Source organism: Equus quagga, chromosome 7 (assembly GCF_021613505.1).
Source record: "Equus quagga isolate Etosha38 chromosome 7, UCLA_HA_Equagga_1.0, whole genome shotgun sequence".
NCBI lineage: Eukaryota > Metazoa > Chordata > Mammalia > Perissodactyla > Equidae > Equus > Equus quagga.
The window spans coordinates 127,331,457-127,351,868 of record NC_060273.1 but is presented as its reverse complement, the minus strand read 5'-3'; the positions used below and the strand labels follow the sequence as shown (position 1 = coordinate 127,351,868).

The 20,412-nt window shown below is 42.1% G+C and overlaps 1 protein-coding gene across 1 annotated transcript in view; it reads left to right on the top strand.

Annotated features, from left to right (window-relative positions):
• The first annotated feature begins 5,126 nt into the window (after positions 1-5,126).
• Positions 5,127-20,412, top strand: part of THBS4 (thrombospondin 4) — a 37,142-nt gene continuing 21,856 nt past the window's right edge. The window contains exons 1-6 of the mRNA XM_046667817.1: positions 5,127-5,388; positions 16,371-16,618; positions 18,812-18,920; positions 19,301-19,383; positions 19,933-19,984; positions 20,195-20,397. Coding sequence (XP_046523773.1) covers positions 5,127-5,388; positions 16,371-16,618; positions 18,812-18,920; positions 19,301-19,383; positions 19,933-19,984; positions 20,195-20,397 — 957 coding nt within the window. The remainder of the gene's footprint in view (positions 5,389-16,370; positions 16,619-18,811; positions 18,921-19,300; positions 19,384-19,932; positions 19,985-20,194; positions 20,398-20,412) is intronic.

Here is a 20,412-nt window from a genome sequence, read left to right as displayed (position 1 = left end):
TTGCCTAAACAATAGTTTGGGGATGCAAAACTTAGCGTCAGTTTATGCAAAGACCCGGGTTTTACTTCAAAGCTTACCACACGGCCCCAGACCTCTAACAGGTCCTGCCTGGAGAGGGTCACATCTGGGTTCTGTCCCCCGCGGCTCTCCGCCCTGCCCTGCCCTCCCCTCGCCCTTGTCCCCTAAATCCTTCGTCGCGGCGGGAGCGAAGTTCGCCGGGACAGTCTCAGACGGGCGTCCCAAGGCGGCGCAGCATCACTGTTTGCCTGGCCACTCGCCTGTTTCTGCTCCGGCTGTGCGTGGACCCCCAAAGCCTGCTGTGGGAGTTGGCTTGAACTCTTGATTCCCGAGATCAATAGAATAGGAAGGGCTGAGAAAACGCTCTTTCTCTATGAAGAGGTAAAAATTCGATAAGTGATTTGGAAAGACACCTGGATAATCCTCAAACCCCTTTGTGAGTTGGTGCGAAAATAGCCGTTGGACAGAAAGCACTTAACCAGAATTTTTTGTAGAGACCAAAAGGAAGAAATTATATAAAAAAAGATCTTAGGGTCATCCAGTGATGACCTTCATCTGTTTGAAATTGGTGCTGGGGTTGATTTATTACTGACTAAGGAAATAAAGCTGAAAGAGACACACAACTTGAAGTAAAAATGTTATTCTCACAGCGCCAGAGTGAAGGATGCCCGGGAGGGCGTTCTCAAGTCCCTTCCCCTCCCTCGGCGGTAATCATCCATTCGAACTTTGCATTTCACCAGATAACTCATTTTGATTCCAGACCAGACAACCAGAATTGTGGTTTCAGGGGGTGCTGTACTGTTTTTAGTTTGGGTTGAAATACTGTAGTCTATTATATTTATTTATTGTGACTTTGCTTCTAGGAAGGGAAGAAAGGAAGCTTGTAAATTTTTTTTGAAGTATAATTGGCATATAACGGTATATTAGTTTCAGGTGTACAACATAATGATTCGATGATTGTATACATTGCAAAATGGTCACCACAATATCTAGTTAACATCCATCAGCAGACATAGTTTCAAATTTTTTCTTGTCATGAGAACTTTTAAGATGTACTCTTTTAGCAACTTTCAAACATGCAGTACAGTATAATTAACTATAGACACCATGCTGTACATTACATCCCCAGGACTTATTTATTTTATAACTGGAAGTTTGTACCTTTTCACCCCCCCTTCACTCATTTCACCCACCCCTACCCCCTGCCTTTGGCAACCACCAATATGTTCTCTGTATTTATGAACTTGGGTTTTTGTTGTTGTTTTCAGATTCCACATGTAAGTGAGATCATACAGTATTTGTCCTTCTCTGACTTGTTTCACTTAGCATAATGCCCTTAGGATCCATCCATGTTGTCACAAATGGCAAGATTTCATTCTTTTTTATGGCTGAATGATATTCCATTGGGTGTATATATATACGTATATAGCACATTTTCTTTATCCATTCATCTATCGATGGACACTTTAGTTGTTTCCATATCTTGGTTATTGTAAATAAGGCTGCAATGCACATGGGGGTGCATATATCTTTTCAAGTTAGTGTATTCGTTTTCTTCAGGTAAATACCCAGAAGTGGAATTGCTGGATCATTTGGTAATGCTTTTTTTAATTTTTTTAAGGAACGTACATACTGTTTTCCATAGTGGCTGCACCAATTTACATTCCCACCAACAGTGCACAAGGGTTCCCTTTTCTCCACATCCTCACTAATACTTGCCATTTCCTGTCTTTTTGATAATACCTGTTCTAACAGGTGTGAGGTGATATCTCATTGTGGTTTTGATTTACATTTCCCTGATGGTTAGTGACACTGAGTACCTTTTCATGTACCTATAAGCCATCTGTATGTCCTCTTTGGAAGAATGTCTGTTCAGATCTTTTGCCCATTTTTAAATCAGATTGTTTGTTTTTTTGCTATTGAGTCATATAAGTTCTTCATATATTTTGGATATTAACCCCTTATCAGAAATATGATTTGCAAATAGTTTGCCTTTTTTTGCTCTGTTGATTGTTTCCTTTGCTGTGCAGAAGCGTTTTAGTTTGATGTAGCCCCACTTGTTTATTTTTGGTTTTGTTGCCTTCACTTTTGGTGTCAGAAAGGAAGCTTTTTAACTCAATTCAAAAGTTTTCTTATGGCAAAAGTTATTGGCAGGTTAGAATCAAGGGGATAACGTTTTGTGTTACATGAGTTCTTGACATTTGAACTAACAACTTCATGGTGTTTTTGTGGAGACTAGAAATCAAGCTAGACTGCCTCAATTATCTGGTTAATTTAGGTGCTGTAGCTTATCTGATGAAGTCAAGTTTCTGATAGGTTCTTTTATTGAGTTAATTAGTCTTGCATTTACCAGCTCTCCTGGATCATTTGCTTATCTCCTTTCTTCTCTGGGCTGCCTTGCCAGTCTTATTAGTATGTATTCGATTTTCATACCGTGGTGTTGGGCTCATTGGTAGCAGTAATTTCACCTCTGACACTAGAAGGTTGCACTTAGATCCTGGCACCATTACTAAAATGTAGTAACATTAATAGAAAACTGTAGTGTCTCATTTCCTTTTCAAAACACTCTCCAAACTCATTACTAACTAATCCCAACTTTGCCTCTTGAGGGAGAAACCAGCGGATTAGACGAACCATACAGATTGAAATACAGTACATTTGGCTTGAGCTAAATTAGGGAAGTGATCCTAGTCAAAGCAGGAATCGGGAATACTGAGAGTTTAGCGTTGAATTCAGTGCCCATACCTTAAACACACATCTCTTTTCTGGGGATTTCTTGTCCTGAAGGGAACTTTTAAACATATTACTTTATTTCCCTTTGCCCCCACTGGTGGAAATATAAAGTTTCCAATTCTCTCCAATTCCCTAATTGTGTAAAGTCCTTGCTACATGTGAAGGCAAGAATACAGACTCAGTCTGAAGACAGATTATCTTTTAAAAAGAGTAGACATTCCTGAATAACTAGGTCTTTGCCTGTTTGTCTTATAACTTTTAATTATTTTTTTCTTATTACAAAAGCAATACTTGTTCATTATTACAAAAATAGAAAATTGGATAAGCAAAAGAAAAGGAAATAAAAATTTATAATTATACAACGCAGAGATAGCTACTCTTTTTTTTTTTTTTTTGAGCAAGATTAGCCCTGAGCTAACTGCTGCCTGTCCTTCTCTTTTTGCTGAGGAAGCCTGGCCCTGAGCTAACATCCGTGCCCGTCTTCCTCTACTTTATATGTGGGACACCTACCATAGCATGGCTTGCCAAGCGGTGCCATGTCCGCACGTGGGATCAGAACCGGCAAACCCCAGGCTGTGGAAGCAGAACATGCACACACAACCGCTGCGCCACCGGCCTGAGATAGCTACTCTTTATGTTAGCATTTTGTTGTTTTGTCTTTCAAATCTTTTTATATGCAAATGTATATTTCAACTGGGATTATCTATATGTAGAGTATTGTGATCTTTTTTCCAATTCATATATCATGAGCATCTGTCCATATCTGTAAGTATGCAGCTGCATTACCCTTATTAATAGATAGTCTCCCACTTTTTGGAAGGAGAAAAATGTATTATCAGGGCTCTCATACTGGGCACTTAAGTTGTTTCCAGTGTTTTGATATTATAAATAACAGTTCGTTGAACAATGGCAGTGCCACAGGATGGCTTGGGATGAGTAAAATCCCCTTACTCTCTGTCAGGTCCCTATTTCTTTGCTACCAGCCATTTGTGTTTTCAGAACGAAGTGCTGTGATGACAGAGCTCAGTTTCCCCACCTCTTTGCATTAGATTTTCATATAATTCCTTCCTAAATAGAAACTCTAGAATTACCATTGCTGGTGATATCTTTGTACCTAAATAATTTACCATCTTACCCATTATTTCCTTAGGATACATTTCTGTACATAGAATTGCTAAGTCAAAGGGCATATGTGTCTTAAGGCCTTTGATACTGTTCTTTAAAATGTCTTCAAAATGCTTACACTGATTTAAATCTTACCCACTGGTGTATGAGTGCCCATTTCCTGAACCTCAGTAAGAGTGAGGTATTATTATATTTGTTGTTTTTCCAATTTGATGGTGAAAATAACACCTTATGGTTTAGGTTAGCAATTTCTTCAGCATTAGCGAGGCACATGAACATTTATATATATACTTACTTGCTGTTGTACTTCTTTTTCCGTAAATTGCTTTTTCATGTTCTCTGCCCATTTCTCTATCAGGATGCTTATTTTATTGATTTGTAAGAGCTCTTTATATTTTGGATACTGTTGCCCTTTAGTAACCAGATTATTGTACCCAGAGAGAGTTGTAGAGGCTGAAGTCCCTGCAGGCTACGGAACTGTTCAAACAATATTTGCGTAACTACCAGAGATACTAAGTAACTTCTAGTCAGTATTACCCACCTTTGGCCTTTGCCTTTTAAATAACCCTGGACATACTCTCTCATAGCTTTCATAAATATTACAAAGTTTGAGCAAAGCGCCGCTGGCTTCATCGAAAGCAACTTATACAAGTACGAATGCAGGTTCTAGTTTTTGTAAACCAACTCTATCAGTCAAGTTACAGTCAAGAAATAGAAACCACGTTATTTTGTTTTGTTTCCACGTTGGGATTTTTTAGCAGAGAAATATCGGAGAACTGTAAATGCACAAAGGGAACACTTACGTCTCACAGAGGTAGCAAATCTTTTTGCTGCCTCTGTATTTCCCACGACATCCCTGCCTTCTGCTGCAACCCCTGTGTCATTTATCACTGACCAGGAAAATACAGTTGACTCTGGTCCAGGAGGTACATGAGGGACCCCAAGACATAAGGAAAACAATGACTTAGATGCTCCCCCTTGTTCCCCGGTACTTTAAGCCGTGAGTGCTTGTCGTGGTGGGCATTTTCAGTCACTTCTTCCGCCAGAGGCAGTTCAGGGTTTGCACCTTTAATCTCTTAGAGGCTGTAACCTAATGATGAATATTGTGCTACGTTCCTTCTGGTTCAAACGTCCAGCCACTGTACAAGTGATGGGGAAACACTGGTGAGTGTGGCAATGGGGAAAAACGATTACAATATTAGTTTACGTTACTTCATAGCTTACTGTCAAATTGTCTCCCCTCAAAAAGCATGTTTGCCCCAAAGTTAAATCTTTCACTGATTATCCCTTTCTTCACATTCTCCCCAGTCTTTGACCTTCTGCCATCCTCCAGCCAGAGGCTGAATCCTGCTGTCCTGAAGCCAATCCTGACAGACCCCACCCTGAACGAGCTGTACGTGATCTTCACCTTCAAGCTGCAGACCAGGAGCTCAGCCACCGTCTTTGGCCTTTACTCTTCGACTGACAACAGCAAATATTTTGAATTTACTGTGATGGGACGATTAAACAAAGGTAAGCAAATTTTAAGAAATCAGTTTCTTAAAAATCCTCTTTTTCTGTTCCAAGATTCGGAGTTTCCTTAAGGTAGTTCGGTTGTACAGTTTTATTCTCATCCACTGTTCATCTCAGTTTTCAATAGCAAATTCTTCTAATTCCATGTTTGCCTCTACGGGGAGGGTGAGTTGACATTGGGAGAAAGAATGAAGAATTGCTTGAGGCCAAAATGACCTTTGACATTGTTCCATCTTCATGTTATTCTGGGTCCGGTTCTGGAAGGGAAAGGACCCAGGACAATTAGGCCGCTGTGTTGGTCAGCTCGGGCTCTTATAACAAATACCATAGGCTGGATAGCCGAAACAGCAGACATTTATTTCTCACAGTACCGGAGTCTGGTAAGTCCAAGATCAAGGTGCCAACATTTTGGTTCCTGGTGAGAGCCCGGGTCCTGGCTTGTAGACAGCGAGCTTCTTGCTGTGTCCTCACATGGCCTTTCCTCAGTGCTTGCCAGTGGAGAGAAAGAGAGCTCTCTGTCTTCCTTTTCTTGGAAGTCTCACCCTCATGACCTAATCTAAACCTAGTTACCTCCTAAAGGCTCACCTCCTAATACCATCGCCTTAGGGGTTGGGGCTTCAACACGTGAATTTTAGGGGACATAAACGTTCAGTCCATAGCAGCCACCCACACCGTTCTTCTGTTCCCTTGGAAGCGTGGGTCTTAGCAGAGCTGACTCCTGGCTCTGCGAGCACCTCCCTGGACTTGATGGAGAGAGTAAACCTCAGTCAGGAGAACTGAAGGAGCAGCTCTCGCTTCCACCTGTTTCCTGCCGCTTTACCCAGGTTTGTCACCTGTTGGTCTCTCTGCTACCAAATGTTTCACTGTCAAAGGGAGTTACTACAAGTACTAAGAAGTGACTCCCAAAGAAAAGGTCACTATTTTTTCATCCTCTTCCCCTCCACCCATGCCCTGGGGACAACACCTGTTCCTGCTTATTGAGGAATGTGACAGATACGTGTTCCTGCTGCCTCATGCTTTTAATAAAAATAAGAGGACCAGTCCTTCTGGCTAGATTTTATATTTATTTCAGTTTGCTTTACAAAGTAGATGCTTCTAGTGCTTCAGACTCTCTCTTAGATGCTAACTGCAATTGAACACCTGTATTTGCAGGTGTTAAGAGCTGAATTTCCTAATTCTTAGCTTTCATAGGACTATAGAGTTAAAAGCAAGAAGGAATGAGACTTTAAATCTCTTTATGTCAAGTTCCAACATCCTCCTTCACCCCTCCACCCCACTCACAAGTCTGCTTTCTCTGTCTGTGCCTCCTGGCCTCTCCGGGGCTATGGTGAGGTTTTAGATAATGAAGGGAGACTGGGCACATGGTTCATGATTCAGCAGATGGTTCAGTCCTTCCTGCCTCCTCTGCCACATCTTCAGCCCTGATGGGAGGTAATTTTGCCCATCTGTCTGCCTTGAATCAGCCCCATTTTGCCTCACATCTATTGAAGGAACTGCTCATCTTCTAACAACCCAGCTACTCAGTCTGTGGTCTGTAAAATTCACCCTGCTTCGTCTAAAGATCAGTAGCTTCTCGCTAAACTTTCTACTTTAGATGCATTAAAAGATTTTTTCTTTTGGTTCATTCAGCTTAGTGGCTAAAAGGCCCTTTGTACAGTGAAAAACTCTGCTTCTAGCTTTTTGCCCTCAGTGAATCTCACTCTCTATTTCTAAATTGGCCAGTATGTGTGAATCCATTGTGGAAAGTCTGTGTCGCCCGGAAAACATAAGAAAGTAACTCCCCCCAAATGGATTCTTTCTGTTTACATAGGCAGGGGTAACACTAGATATATGGGCAGGTAGGTGGGTAGGTAAGGGGGTTGTTAGTGCATTTCCTTAGAAGAATCACCAGTCATGTGATGAGCTGTTAATACCAGCTGATCGCCATGTTAGGGGAGAAGATGAAAGGGTTGATGAACATCCTTCCACCCTCCAACCTACTAGAGAAGATAAAAAGTTCCTAGAAAATATTTTTAAAAGTACTAAAAGAATCCAGAAATTAAAATTCTCAGAAAACAAAGAGGAACTTGTAGTAGTATTAGAGTTTGGAGAGTTGAAGAAGTTGACATAGAGAAGTTTCACTGGAGCACTAGGAAAAAGGACAGAGATTTGCTGTCACGGGTGAAGCTGAAAGTTCTTGGAAGGAGCAGCAGCCTGTTCTGACTGGAACAATAAGGAGAAGTCACTGCGTCCATCAGGTGCAAGGAAAAGACATGGCATGTGGTTGTGACTCCCCATTGAGGTGTTCAGTGGTGGCCATGCAGGCCTGATGTAATGTATGGAGGGTAGGGGGAGAATCATCTTCCTGGAAGGTGAGCCCCGTCGTTATTCAACCAGCATGGCTCGGCTGATCTCCACTTCAGTTGGTTTGCAAGGAAAGCAGTGAAAGAAGACATCGAGATGCATCTCTACTGCCTTAAAACACCTAAGTAGGAAAAAGGACCCATCCTTCCTTCCATTAAAGGTCATGACTTTGGAGAGGGTGACGACATGGAGAGTATCGAAAAGCAGGATCTGTCGTGTAGGCCTAGATGAGCTCCTATAGTAAACAAAAGTGTAGCTCATGAAGACTGCAAGAATGAGTTTGCCACTGAGCGCTCTGCTTCCATTCTCACACTCTCCAAGTCCTTCCACCCGTGGCTGCCTCATTACTGTTCACAAAGTGTAACTTGGATCAAGTTATGGCTGACCCGGAGACCTTTAGTGGCTCCCCATTCCAAACTGAATAAGGTAGAAACGTCCCTGCTGGGCATTCAGGGCTTTCCACTGCGTGAACCCCAACCAGCCTTTCCACATCCCTCCTTCCAGCCCTCCATGAAGCCTGTGCTTCAGCTAGATAGACCAGCTACCAGTCCCTGAACCCACCTATGCTTCTCCATCTTCTCTCCTCCATCCTCTTGTTCTTGCCCTCTGCTCCCCCCGATACATGTCCTGCACTGTCTCCAGACACCAAAATCCTACACTTGCAAGACCCATCTGAAACTCTTCTGACATCTTTCCTTATATGACTTTGTACCTCTACGGAAGGCACTAAGCTTAGTTTTTCTTGCACTTGGATTACCTCTAGGTCTTCTTTCCAGTGAGTTGTAAGCTCCCTCAAGGCAGGGACTGAGCATCCCGTAACTCAGCTTTGTGTCTACTGAAGCCTCTGGCACAGTGCCTTGTACATAGAAGTGGCTCATGAACAGATTGAATAGAATAGATGGCGGCCAAGAAGAGTAGCTTTGTTTGTTAAAGAAGATATACACTGTTGCGGAAATTCTGGAAGTACACAATTCAGATTCATTTTTGAATGAATGAATGTTGAAGACCATTTGGATTAAAATATAAAAGAAATACAGGTATATTTCTGATAGAAATGATCTATCATATTATTAGTAATGCAGGTGATATAATCTTGATATAAGTAAGCATTCTACAGAAACCATCTGGCAGGATAGAATATATAGTTGATGCTTTTCTTGTATCTGGCATAGAGGCCACTTTCCAGTTAGTACCCTGAGTTTGAGTCATAGTTAAATATCCTAACAACTGTGTCACCATGAATACATCTCTGAATCATCTGAGTCTCAATTTACTATCTCTAAAGTGGAGATGATAACAGCTACTTCACAGGTTGATTGCAAGAACTGAACTATATAAAGTATAGTAAATTTTTTAGACTGTGCAGCTCAATAAAAATTTCAGATTTTTGGAGAGAGAGAGAGACATCGATCTACTATTTAGACAACTGTCCTCCAAAGATGATGATTTGGTGAACTCCGGCTTGCCTTGATGAAAGCTTCACCTTTCAGAAAAAGAAATGAGTAGAACTGCTTCTTAGTCTTAATTCGATCACCCCAGAAGAACAACTTGGTGCTAGGGAAATGAAGAGAACCCCAAGAGTTTGCAGTAATGACTGGAGAGAGTCAGTCAAGCTCCTTTGCCTAAGGATAGGAGATGTCAAATAGTTCAGAGCAGTGGTTCTGAAGCCTGCAGGCTAAGGAGAGAGATAGCTTGAGACAGATGGAAGAGTTTGAAAATTGGAATTCTCAACTCAATAATGAAGGGGAAAAAATAAGTGCCACAAACATTAATAATAATATTTATGGAGCCCTTACAATGTACCAGGACTGTGCTAAAAGCTCAACACTCGTTTTCCCTTTTAACTCTCTCAGCAATCTTATGAGGTGCCCTTGAATGAACTCAATTTTAAAGTGGTCATATGCAGAAAATGAAAAGAACTCTAGTGAACTTTAGGACAAACCCCCAGAGAGTTATATTATTATTCGTGTATTTTGGGATTGCCTGGAAAAGAAATCTGGGATTATTTGAAGATAAGTGGATTTACTAAAGTAAGTCATGCCAAACTTTTTTTTTTCAGTAAAGTTTCTAAGCTGATAAATCAAAAAGATGCTGTGAGCATAATGTATCTTGACTTCAGAAAGAATTTCATGAAGTCACTCATTATACCTGTCTGAATAATATGAAAAGCATGAGCTAGATAAATAGTACTGTTAGGAGTTGATAAGTTGCCTTATAGCAAAGTGTCTAGTGGTTTTCAACAAGGCTCTATCTTGGGCATTGAACTGTTCAACATATCATGACTTAGATGAAAGCACAGAGAGTGTTTTATCATGTTTGCAGTTGGCACTAAGCTGAAAAAGACTGTTGAACATATTGGATACTGTCTTCAAGATTTACAGGTCCTACCAGGCTGACACAATGGGTCACAATCAGGCAGATCAAATTTAACAAGAATAAATGTAAATCCATCATCTCAGAGTGGAAAGTCAGCTATAGAAGTAGTGGATGTGGGAGACCTAGTCACCAGCACCGAGAACCAGGCAGTGTGAAGCACAGTGCCTGACGCATGACAGTTGCTCAAAAATGTTCGCTGAATGGGTGAATGAACGGATACAGTGATGCAACTGTTTTTAAAAAGCGTCTTAAATTTTAGGCTTCGTTAATGTGTACATGTGGCCAGATTAAAGGACCTAATAGTCCCACTGTCCTCTTAATTGTCCAGGCCGCATCTAGAATGTTGTGTCTAGTCCAGGGTACATTTCACGGGGGCACTGTCAAGTCAGAGATTACCTTGAGGAGAGTCAACAGTCCACCCCTCCGGACCCAGTTTTCTACCCCATCAACGGTCAAAAAGTTAAAGGAACTGGAGAAATAAAGGAGCTAGACGATGACATAAGAGAGATGAAGTTTCCTTAAAAATTTGAAGAATCTCATGTGGGTTGAGGATAAGACTAAATCTGTCTATAGCTCTGAGGAGTAAAATTAGGACCCGTTGGTAGAAGTCAGAGGAAACAGATACTGACTCTGTAAAAGGAAAATCTTGGAGAGCAATCCAAAAGTGAAATGGGTTTCTCTGTAAAGTAATGAGTTCCTTGTTATTGGAATGTGCTGGTAGAGGCTGTGCTTTTACTGAAGGGATTTGTCAAATGAGATATTAAGCTGGATGACTTATAATGCTAATATTCTGTGGCTGTACTAAGGCTAGAGAGGTTCCATGGGCGCTTAGGAAAGTGCTCGGCAGCTCTCTCTAACACGACCTTGGGAGTCTGTGCAAACTCACAGCTTTCTCACCTACTAGACAGTTGTGTACAGTGATCAGTCTCAACTTCTCCAAATGTAAAGCTTTCTGCAGATGTTTCATTTAATTGCTGTACAATTCCTTTCACTGGGTGGTTTCTTTGCTCTGTGTGTGTGTGTGTGTGTGTGTGTGTGTGTGTGTGTACTCTGTAAACTTTACATTTGTTCAAACTGCTATAAGAAAATTTGGAAACACACAGACTGCATTTGACACCCCTGGGAGTCACCCAGAGTACTTTCAGGAAATGTAATTTGATGATTTACCTTTTATATATATTTCCAAAGCACTAAAGTTACGAAGACCTAGTGTATAGGTCATAAAGATAAATAAGCAAAGCAAACAAGGATATCCATCGCAAGAGACATTAATGGCAAGAAGGCTTTTTATAAATGTACAATTATTTAAAAAGAAGAGGAAAGGTTGACAGCAATGGCTTTCCTCATATATTTAAAAGTGCCAAAGAGCAAAGCCATTTGCCAAGCAAAGCAGAAAGTCCCAGACTACCTTCACTAGTCTGCTGCCTCCAGGCTAGGTCACTGGGAACTCCTTTGCCCAAGCAGACAAAATATTATCGTTTCCAGTTCTTTAAAGCCGGCACTCTGCTTCATTGCTTTGACATTCAACACATCATAATATTTTTGACTACCAGGTCCACTTTTCAAAAACTCTTTCGAAAATCCTTCCCCAAGATAGCAATATTTCAAATCTTCATTGCTTGGGTTTGCTTTTTCATCTCCTGCCAGTCACTGAGATGGTATTTAAGCAGGCTGGGCAATGTGGTTCCTGTCTCAGGCTGGTACCCAGGCATGGAAATGTTGCCATGAAATCAGCTCCCAGTTGTCAAGTACACAAAGTTGCAGGTTTAGAAGGAAAGGATTTATGGGCACAAACCAATAGAAACTGCCCCCCACCTTTTGATAAAAGATTGTGGGTTAAAAAAAATCAGAGTGGACACATGGATACTCTATTTCATCTATTTTTTATTCAATAAATAGTTGTGCTTGATGCTCTCAGTTGCTATGGTATATGGTAAAATTAGTAAGAAATAGACTCTTGATCCCAAGAGTTTCTGCTCTAATAGAGAAGATAATAAATAAACAAAAATAAATATACTAATACCTACATTTGTATAGCAGTTTACAGTTTTGCGTTTTCTTATTTGACCACCACAAAAAACAAAATGGAGTTGAAGGGCAGCTTCTATGAACTCCATTTAATAGTTTAAGAAATGGACACTTAGCAAAATGAACAGGCCCAGGGTCACATAGCTTTTCAGTATCTGAGCCATGACTGGAATGCAAGTCCTGGAAAAGTACACCTAGAAAAGCACAGAGAACACGTTATGGGAATTTGAATGAGACAGATAACTTCCAACCCATGGGCATGCAGGAAGGCCTCAGGGAGTAGAGTGCATTCGAGCTGAATCTTGGCTTCAGGTGTGTAGCGATGATGGAGCAGGAAGTAGAACGATGGAGAACATTCTGCAGAGAGAGAAGGATGAGGAGGCTGAAGAGAGCCAGAGAGAGGTGGAAACGTAGGACAGGTCGTTCAGCCTGGTCGGGCATCGTCAGGGAGAAGGGTCTGGAAGGGCGGGGCCGGTTCTGGGGTGAGGAGTTTAGACATTGTTTAGGATCCAGTAGAGGGCTATTGAAGGATTTCATTCGCTTGTTTGCATGTGACTTTGAGAAGGCAATAACTTGGTCAGAACAGTCCCGTGAGGAGCTCAAGCTGTCCATCCAGAAAAACTGTGCAGACGGAGACCTTCAGGAGGAAGGGGAGTCAGGAATCTGGCAGAGAAACCCAGAGACGGAACCAAGAAGAGGCAGAAAGGCCATTTGAAGACCTGCAGTCTTCAGTTTTAATCAGATGTGCCCTGAGTTCTTTGTTCCGGGCAGCGAGAGAGCCAGGTGGAAATCACCAAGCACGCTTGTTCCAGCTGGTGGTGAGTGAGAAGGGAACCAGAGAACTGAGTGTGCCGCAGCTGAAGAATTGTCCCCGCTGACTTTCCCTGAGTGTGATGCTCCCGGGGGGAGACAGGCGGAGGGGTGGTGGGCCCAGGAGAAGGCGGCTCCTTCTAGGGTGCTGCCCTGTTGCTCCTTCTGGAGGGGAAATGCCCGTCTTACTCACTCTGTAGTATTTGCCCCTCCCTGTGCCCCCTCTGCTGTGTGTGTGCTGGGCTAAGGTAGGGTGAGGTGAGCACTGGGAAAGGGGGCAGCAGAGAGGAAGGGCACTGTGTCTCTTCTCTCCATCCGATTTTCCACCTCTGGAGAAGATGAGGGAGACCCCCACCCAGCAGGCTGCAGGCTCCCGGGCCGGAACTCTAGGCTGTTTCCAGACTCGGCCTGACTGATGTGAAAACGTTGAGTATCCTAAGCAGGTGCCTGTCTGCCCTCTGGGGTCGTCTTACTGCTCTGAAGATAAAATAAGTAGAGAAGCACTGAAGTAAGGACTCTGCAATAGAAAAGAAAAATGAAAAATGGAAGCCATAAGAGAAATGAGAGTTATTGGATCAAGTATGAAGAATGGTAAATGACAAAGCACTTGATAATTTTTCTGCCAACAGACACTGTGAAGATGGAAGTTTCCATAATTCTTCTTTTCCTTTTTTTCCTCTTGCTGTTGTCTCAAGATCTAGGAGCATGAGGAATTTGTCATTTTAGTGTTGCCTTGCAACACACAGCAAGGCAGAAGGATAGAATCCCCTTCAATGATGGCATTAACACACAAGTAGGTTTTGCTGCCTGCAGTAGACGTTGAATTGCCACTCTCTAAACTTTTTCATTTATATATTAAAAGCTCATTAAATCTAGTCATTTAATTATTCATTGAAAGTTCATGTTCACAACATTTAATGTGTACCTGTTACATTAAAGTACTCCAAGAGGTGCTATTTATAAAATTAAACTTACACGATTCCATTATGAAAATAAATCATGGCCCACATGCCCTGGGAGAAGGCCTCTTAAAAGCAGGCAAGATGCCCATGAAAATATGTTTCCTCTGAATTCCACAGAAATCCTCAGTTTGGGGAGGAAAACCAAGGGTATTTATTTGAAACCACTATGGGAATCCACTTAAATTGTTAATGTGCAGAACAGTAGTTGTGGCTGTAACAAGAATAAGGAGATGTTGAGTATACGTGTCTATGACCAAGTGAAAGTTGGTGGTCCAAGTGGTATTTTTATTGGCCTGGAAAAACTCCAGGTACTTGCAAAACTGTTCAAAAAAGTAAAGAGGTAGAAGTTTTTAAAAACTGAATTAGTGCGTATGTTTGAGCTCAATTTTCCCCATCTTTTGGGTACCATATGTACCTCCAGTTTCCAGCCATGCGGTTACCACTGTAAATTCTCAACAGTAGTGAATAAATGGGTAAAAATCCAATTGAACCCCATATTTAAAATGCCTCAAGAATGTCTGCTCATGTCTGTTTTCTTCCTTCCCACTATTTTCTTTCTCTTCGTACCACATTTGTTTAAGTCTTACCAATACTTTACTTCAGGAAACATAGTGTTATACTACCATCATAGAAAGGCCTCTAGCCCGTCTACCTTGCCAGGTCTTAGCAATTCTCTTCTCTCAGGGAGCAAGTGGTGGTGACCACATAGGCAACGAGAAGATCTCCTGACTCCTCCTGGCATCTCTCTACATCACAGAATCTGATGCCACCTGGCCCTCACCAGCCATGGGCAAATGGAAAAGCAAATCTAGACAGGTTTTAGAAGGGATGGGAAAATCAACCTAGAAAGTCTAATATATTTCAGATACATCCTGAGTTTGACAGTGGTGATTATTTTCTCTGGCAATACTGCAATGTAAACAGGTATTCCTGGCTGGCTACTCCGTGGGGCAGCACCAAGTTGGCATTTACACTCAACAGGAAAGGTACTTGAGGAAAGATTGTCTGAATTACTTTCTGAGAATCATTCAGAGTGACAGCAGCACAGTCTGGGTATATGTGTGTAATTCATTTCTTTTTCACTTTTTTGTCTTATATAAGTAATGCATGTTTCTTCTCAAAAAATTAGACAATGAAGATGAGCAAGAGGAGGAAAACAATCATCCAAGCGCCCATCAATGACCATATTAATGTGGACATATTTCCTTCTAATTACCTGTATTTGCATATATACATATATATACATACACACATACATTTTTTTCTGTTGAAACTATACTGACTCATAACCTTTTTTTCACTCCATAAAATACTTGGAATGTCTTTTTGTGTTTTTAATATGCAACTGTTCCACAGTATTTTGTTTTATGATTATACCATAATTTAAGTGGCCAGCCCTCCCTCTCTCAAATGTTTATTATAAGATTTCTGAAGTGATTGTTTCTAGTGATGAACTTGGGTTTGGCAGTGGTACCTACAAATGGACCTGGAGGTGTTCTTGGTAAACTCATTAAGCCCTTGGAAGCAAATCACTCTAGTCTTTACAGCAAACCTCACCCAATGGGCTTCACTCCCAAAAGTTCAGCATCCAGGCATAGATTTTAGGTCAAGGCTCAATATATTCAAGACAATAATAGAGTAAAAAGCAAGGCAGAAAACCAGAATTTTAGAATTTGAATGAATTTTCATTTAGTGAGCTTAATAACATCTGTGAATAGATAGCTACCTGTGTAGAAAAAACAAACAAAATCAGATGGTGGGTCTCCCTCCTGGTCCTTCTTTTGAACCCGTGGATACCTTTGGTTTTCTAACTGAGCTTTGTTAAATATGAGGATAGGTTGCTCATAAATATGAGCGACAGTATGACAGGTTACCCTTGATTCAACAGATGCTTACAAAGGCCTGTCCTTGCCCATTCTTTTAGTCATGGAATAAACCACACACAGTTTCAAATTCTAGTCCTGCCACTTGCTATGCCCTTGAGCAAGTTCCTTCACTTATCTGAGCATCACTTTCCACATCACTAGTTGTTCCAATTTCATAGGGTTGCAATGAGTAGAACTTAAGTGTTTAAAGAAACTAAGCATAGCACCCAGCCCCATGGTAGCGCTCAGTAAATGCTTGGTGAATTAATGAATTCATGCCCTCAGGAGCTTAGATGGATTTTAGTTGACTTTTGTTGGGCTCTGCTGGCTCATTGTACTTATCATTATCTGAAATTATATTGTTTATTTTCACGTTTGCTATGTATTGTCTGTCTCTCCATAAGCACAAAACATCCTCAGCAACAGGGTGGCTTGCCAGTGCTTAGAACAATGCCTGGCCTACAAGATGTTGGAAATTCATGGTTCCAACTTGCTTGCATTCTTTCCAGCCACCCAGCTGTGTGACCTGGAGGCTGTCCAGCTCAGAATCTCCCCTGTTCCCTTATCTCATCATTTGTCGATCTGTGCTTGGTTCCAGCCATCCTCCGCTACCTGAAGAATGATGGGAAGATTCACCTGGTGGCTTTCAACAACCTGCAGCTGGCTGATGGCAGGCGGCACAGGGTCCTCCTGAGACTGACCAACTTACGGCGAGGGGCTGGCTCTGTGGATCTCTACCTGGACTGCAAGCAAGTGGATTCCGTTCACAATCTCCCCAGAGCCTTTTCTGGCCTCTCCCAGAATGCTGAGTCCGTTGAATTGAGGACTTTCCAGAGGAAGGCACAGGTAGGAACCCACAGACCATTGTCCAAAGAGGAGAGATGGGTGGCCGAGGTTCAGGGAGTGCAGAGGAGGGTGCTGACATCGCGAGAGGGTCTAATTCTGGCCGAATATTAGAATCACCTGCAGAGCTTTAAAAACTGCTGGTAGAGGGCTCACCCTCCAGACAAATTGAATCAGAATCTGTAGGGATGGTACCTGGGCATCAGGATTTTTAAAAATACTGATTCTGATGTGAGGCCAAAATTGGGATCTTCTGCTTTAGATGATAAGCTGACACTTTTTGGATATGAATGTAAAGTTGGAAAGGAATAGCAAAAATTAAGCTATCCCAGCATAATAGGATGATCTATTTTCAATCTTTCTATAGTGTTATTATTTATTATTTTTTAATGAAAGTAAAAAAGAATGATTGGAACTGCCGAGCGCTAGGAACGGCATTCTTCACAGGTCTTATTAGAACATCCCGAACAAAAAGGACCTCATTGCCGGCCTAGTTCCATGAGGCCTTATAAGTCCCATCACCTCTGTCTTCTGTTTTATGCTATGTTAATAGTATTTTTTTCATTATATCATTGCACTTTCTGTAGAAATTGCCACAAAAATTTCTTTTAGAGTTTTGTGCTAGGAAATACTTTGTTTCCTATAAAGAACTAGTATTCTTTGTCCTTTCCATTAATTATAACTGGTCGTAGTTCCTGAATGTGGAAGTCAGTGCCAAAATCTGTAACTTTGTTCATCTGTTACAAGCTCATAATATCATTGTCTTCTCTCAATCCTCATTTTCCATTCCTATTTTATTTTATTATATGTGCTTTAGTTACAAGCTGCTCTGAACCCTTTCTACGAAGAGACAGGGTGTAAGCAATAATTCCCATTACAAGCAGGAATGCTAAGAAGTTTTAGATAATAATATAAAAACTATGCTCTGATACAAGAATTTTGTGCTTAGAAAATAGGAAGCATTTTCAAGCAGAAATTGAAAGAAAGCTAAAATCCAAGGTTTTTTTGTTTTGTTTTTGCAGAGAGAGAGAAAGATGTATATGTATTTAGTGTAGAGAGATTTATATAGAGAGAAAAAAAATGAATAGTAAGAGATGCTAAACTTTATTTCTGAATCCCCAAATTAGCTCAGATAATCAGAATGACAGTCAGAAATTATGTCACTGACCATTTCAGAAATTAATGTCCACTACCAAATAAGTCAATTCTAAAAGCCAGGAGTCAGCCAGGACAAGGTCATCAGAAACTATGCTCCTTAGAATTTTCTCAAAAGTTCTACCTTCTTAGACTATTAGCAGGGACCACAGTGCTCCACCTTCATAGTCACCTTGTCATTCATTCATTTACACAATTAGTCAACAAAGAGGCACATTCTAGGCCTTAGGGACACTGTGGTGGGCAAAATAGTCATGGTCCTGCCTCCATAGAGCTTATAGTCTGATGTCCAGCACAGTATCTGTTACATAGCACTTCTTGCATACATAACTTAGCTAAATTAAAAAGTAGGATTCCTCTGAAAATCCTCAGCATGCTCATTTCTAAAATAAAGATGATGACTTTACGTTGGCAGTTAACGTAAACTTTTTCCGTCATGTATCTATAATAGTGGGTATGACTAAAAGTTCCAAAATAAAGGGGTGAGGAAACTGACTGACTTTGTGACTAACAGTGAATAATCGATATCAACCAGTAATGTGACAATATGATGCCAGCTACCTAATAATCCTAGAATAGACTGTTTATTCATGCTCATAGCCCAGGGAAATCAGAAATTTTGCTAAAACCTGGAGCCAAGACATCCTAAAAACAACAGTGTTTGTAATTGGGATCAGTGTCTTATTTATTACAGTCTAAACTCCATAAACAAATTCCAGACACGTCTTCAGAGTCTCGTGCCACAAAATAACTTCTTTGCCATGAAGGAAAAAGCCTTTGCTCTTCTCAGAGCCACCTCGATGAACTCTCAGGCTGAGCTGAATGTCAGCATTTTCCTAGGCTACTGGCTCCTTCCGTATTTGTGTCAGTCAAAAGGACAGGGCTGGCAGGCTTTAGGAGAAAGGCAGACCCACAAAAGTATGTAAGATGTCAGGGTCCAAATATACAGGGCTACTCTGTTACGAAACTTGTGTGAGAATGTACACACCTTGGCTTCTGAACAGCATCAGCAATGTGTGCTATGAATGTGGTTTCTTCCAGGACTTCTTGGAAGAGCTGAAGCTGGTGGTGCGAGGCTCGCTGTTCCAGGTCGCCAGCCTGCAAGACTGCTTCCTGCAGCAGAGTGAGCCGCTGGCCGCCACGAGCACAGGTGTGAGCTCCTGCACAGTTTGTGCACCTTCATTAAAAACAAGCCCCAGGCCCCTGGATGGGCTGGGTCCCATCACTGAAACGTGGGCTGTCAGCACAGCAGCCCTACAGGGTGTATCCTCAGAAATCATGCTCCTGTGCCAAAGTCCAGGGAAAGAAATATTTCCATTGCATCTTTATTTTTGTAACTCATCTGAACTTGAACTAATTAGCTAGCGGCATCATTATCATTATTTTTTAGGTGAATTGGATGAATTACCCCAAGTTAAATTCCTAAACCCTAGGCTTTTGTCATGATGATTCTCTGGGAAGTCATTTATGAGTCACCACAGAGAGGGCTGTCACTGGCTGAATGCTCCTTACCTTTTGCTATTGCTACAGGAGACTTTAATCGTCAATTCTTGGGGCAAATGACACAACTAAACCAGCTCCTGGGAGAGGTGAAGGATCTTCTGAGACAGCAGGTAACAGGGAGGACAAACCGTCAGAAAAGCCCCAGTCTTATCAGAGAAGCTCTGTGACAAGCTGGTGGAGTGCCGGCCTGCAGAGCAGGGCGGTGGACCTGGAGCCAGAATGCAGGTGGCCCCACGCAGCCTGCCGCCCTGGGGCTCCACTGCAAGGGCTCCGGAGATGGAGGACAAGCATGGAATAAACGGACCATGGCTCCAAGCAGAGCGAGAGCTGTCAGGGCCTACGTTAGCTCTCCCTTTAAGAACTGTGCAGGGGCCAGCCCGGTGGCATAACGGTGAAGTTCACATGCTTCCCTCGGAGGCCAGGGGTTCACCGGTTCAGATCCCAGGTGTGGACCTACGCACCACTTATCAAGCCATGCTGTGGCAGGTATCCCACGTATAAAGTAGAGGAAGATGGGCACGGATGTTAGCTCAGGGCCAGTCTTCCTCATCAAAAAACCCACAGCTGTTTAATAGATTGCTGCACACAGATTCTTTCATTCCTGGATTATATATCAGGTACTCTTTTCCATCTTTTCTTTTCCCTTCTCATTTCTAAAGGTCAAGGAAACAACGTTTTTGCGAAACACCATAGCTGAATGCCAGGCTTGCGGTAAGTGCATTTGTAGTAACTGGCTCCTTCGGAGTTGGACGAGCAGATGCAGACTGATGAAGGGCCTGGGGTGAGGCCGCCTTGGCTGTGGTTTCTGGAGCTTTGGCACAGAGTCAGAGGGAAGGGAAGTTCATCGGGGAACCAAATTTCCTTTTGTATTAGCTGTTTTTCTGGTGGTGAATAAGCCTATGGATTATTGTCTTTCTCTAGGTCCTCTCAGCTTTCAGTCTCCGACCCCGAACACACTGGTGCCCCCCGCACCCCCAGCACCTCCGACACCCCCAATGCGCCGGTGTGATTCCAACCCATGTTTCCGTGGCGTCCGCTGTACCAACACCAGAGATGGCTTTCAGTGCGGGCCCTGTCCCGAGGGCTACACGGGAAATGGGGTCACCTGTTCTGATGTTGATGAGGTAAAAGTTCGGCTA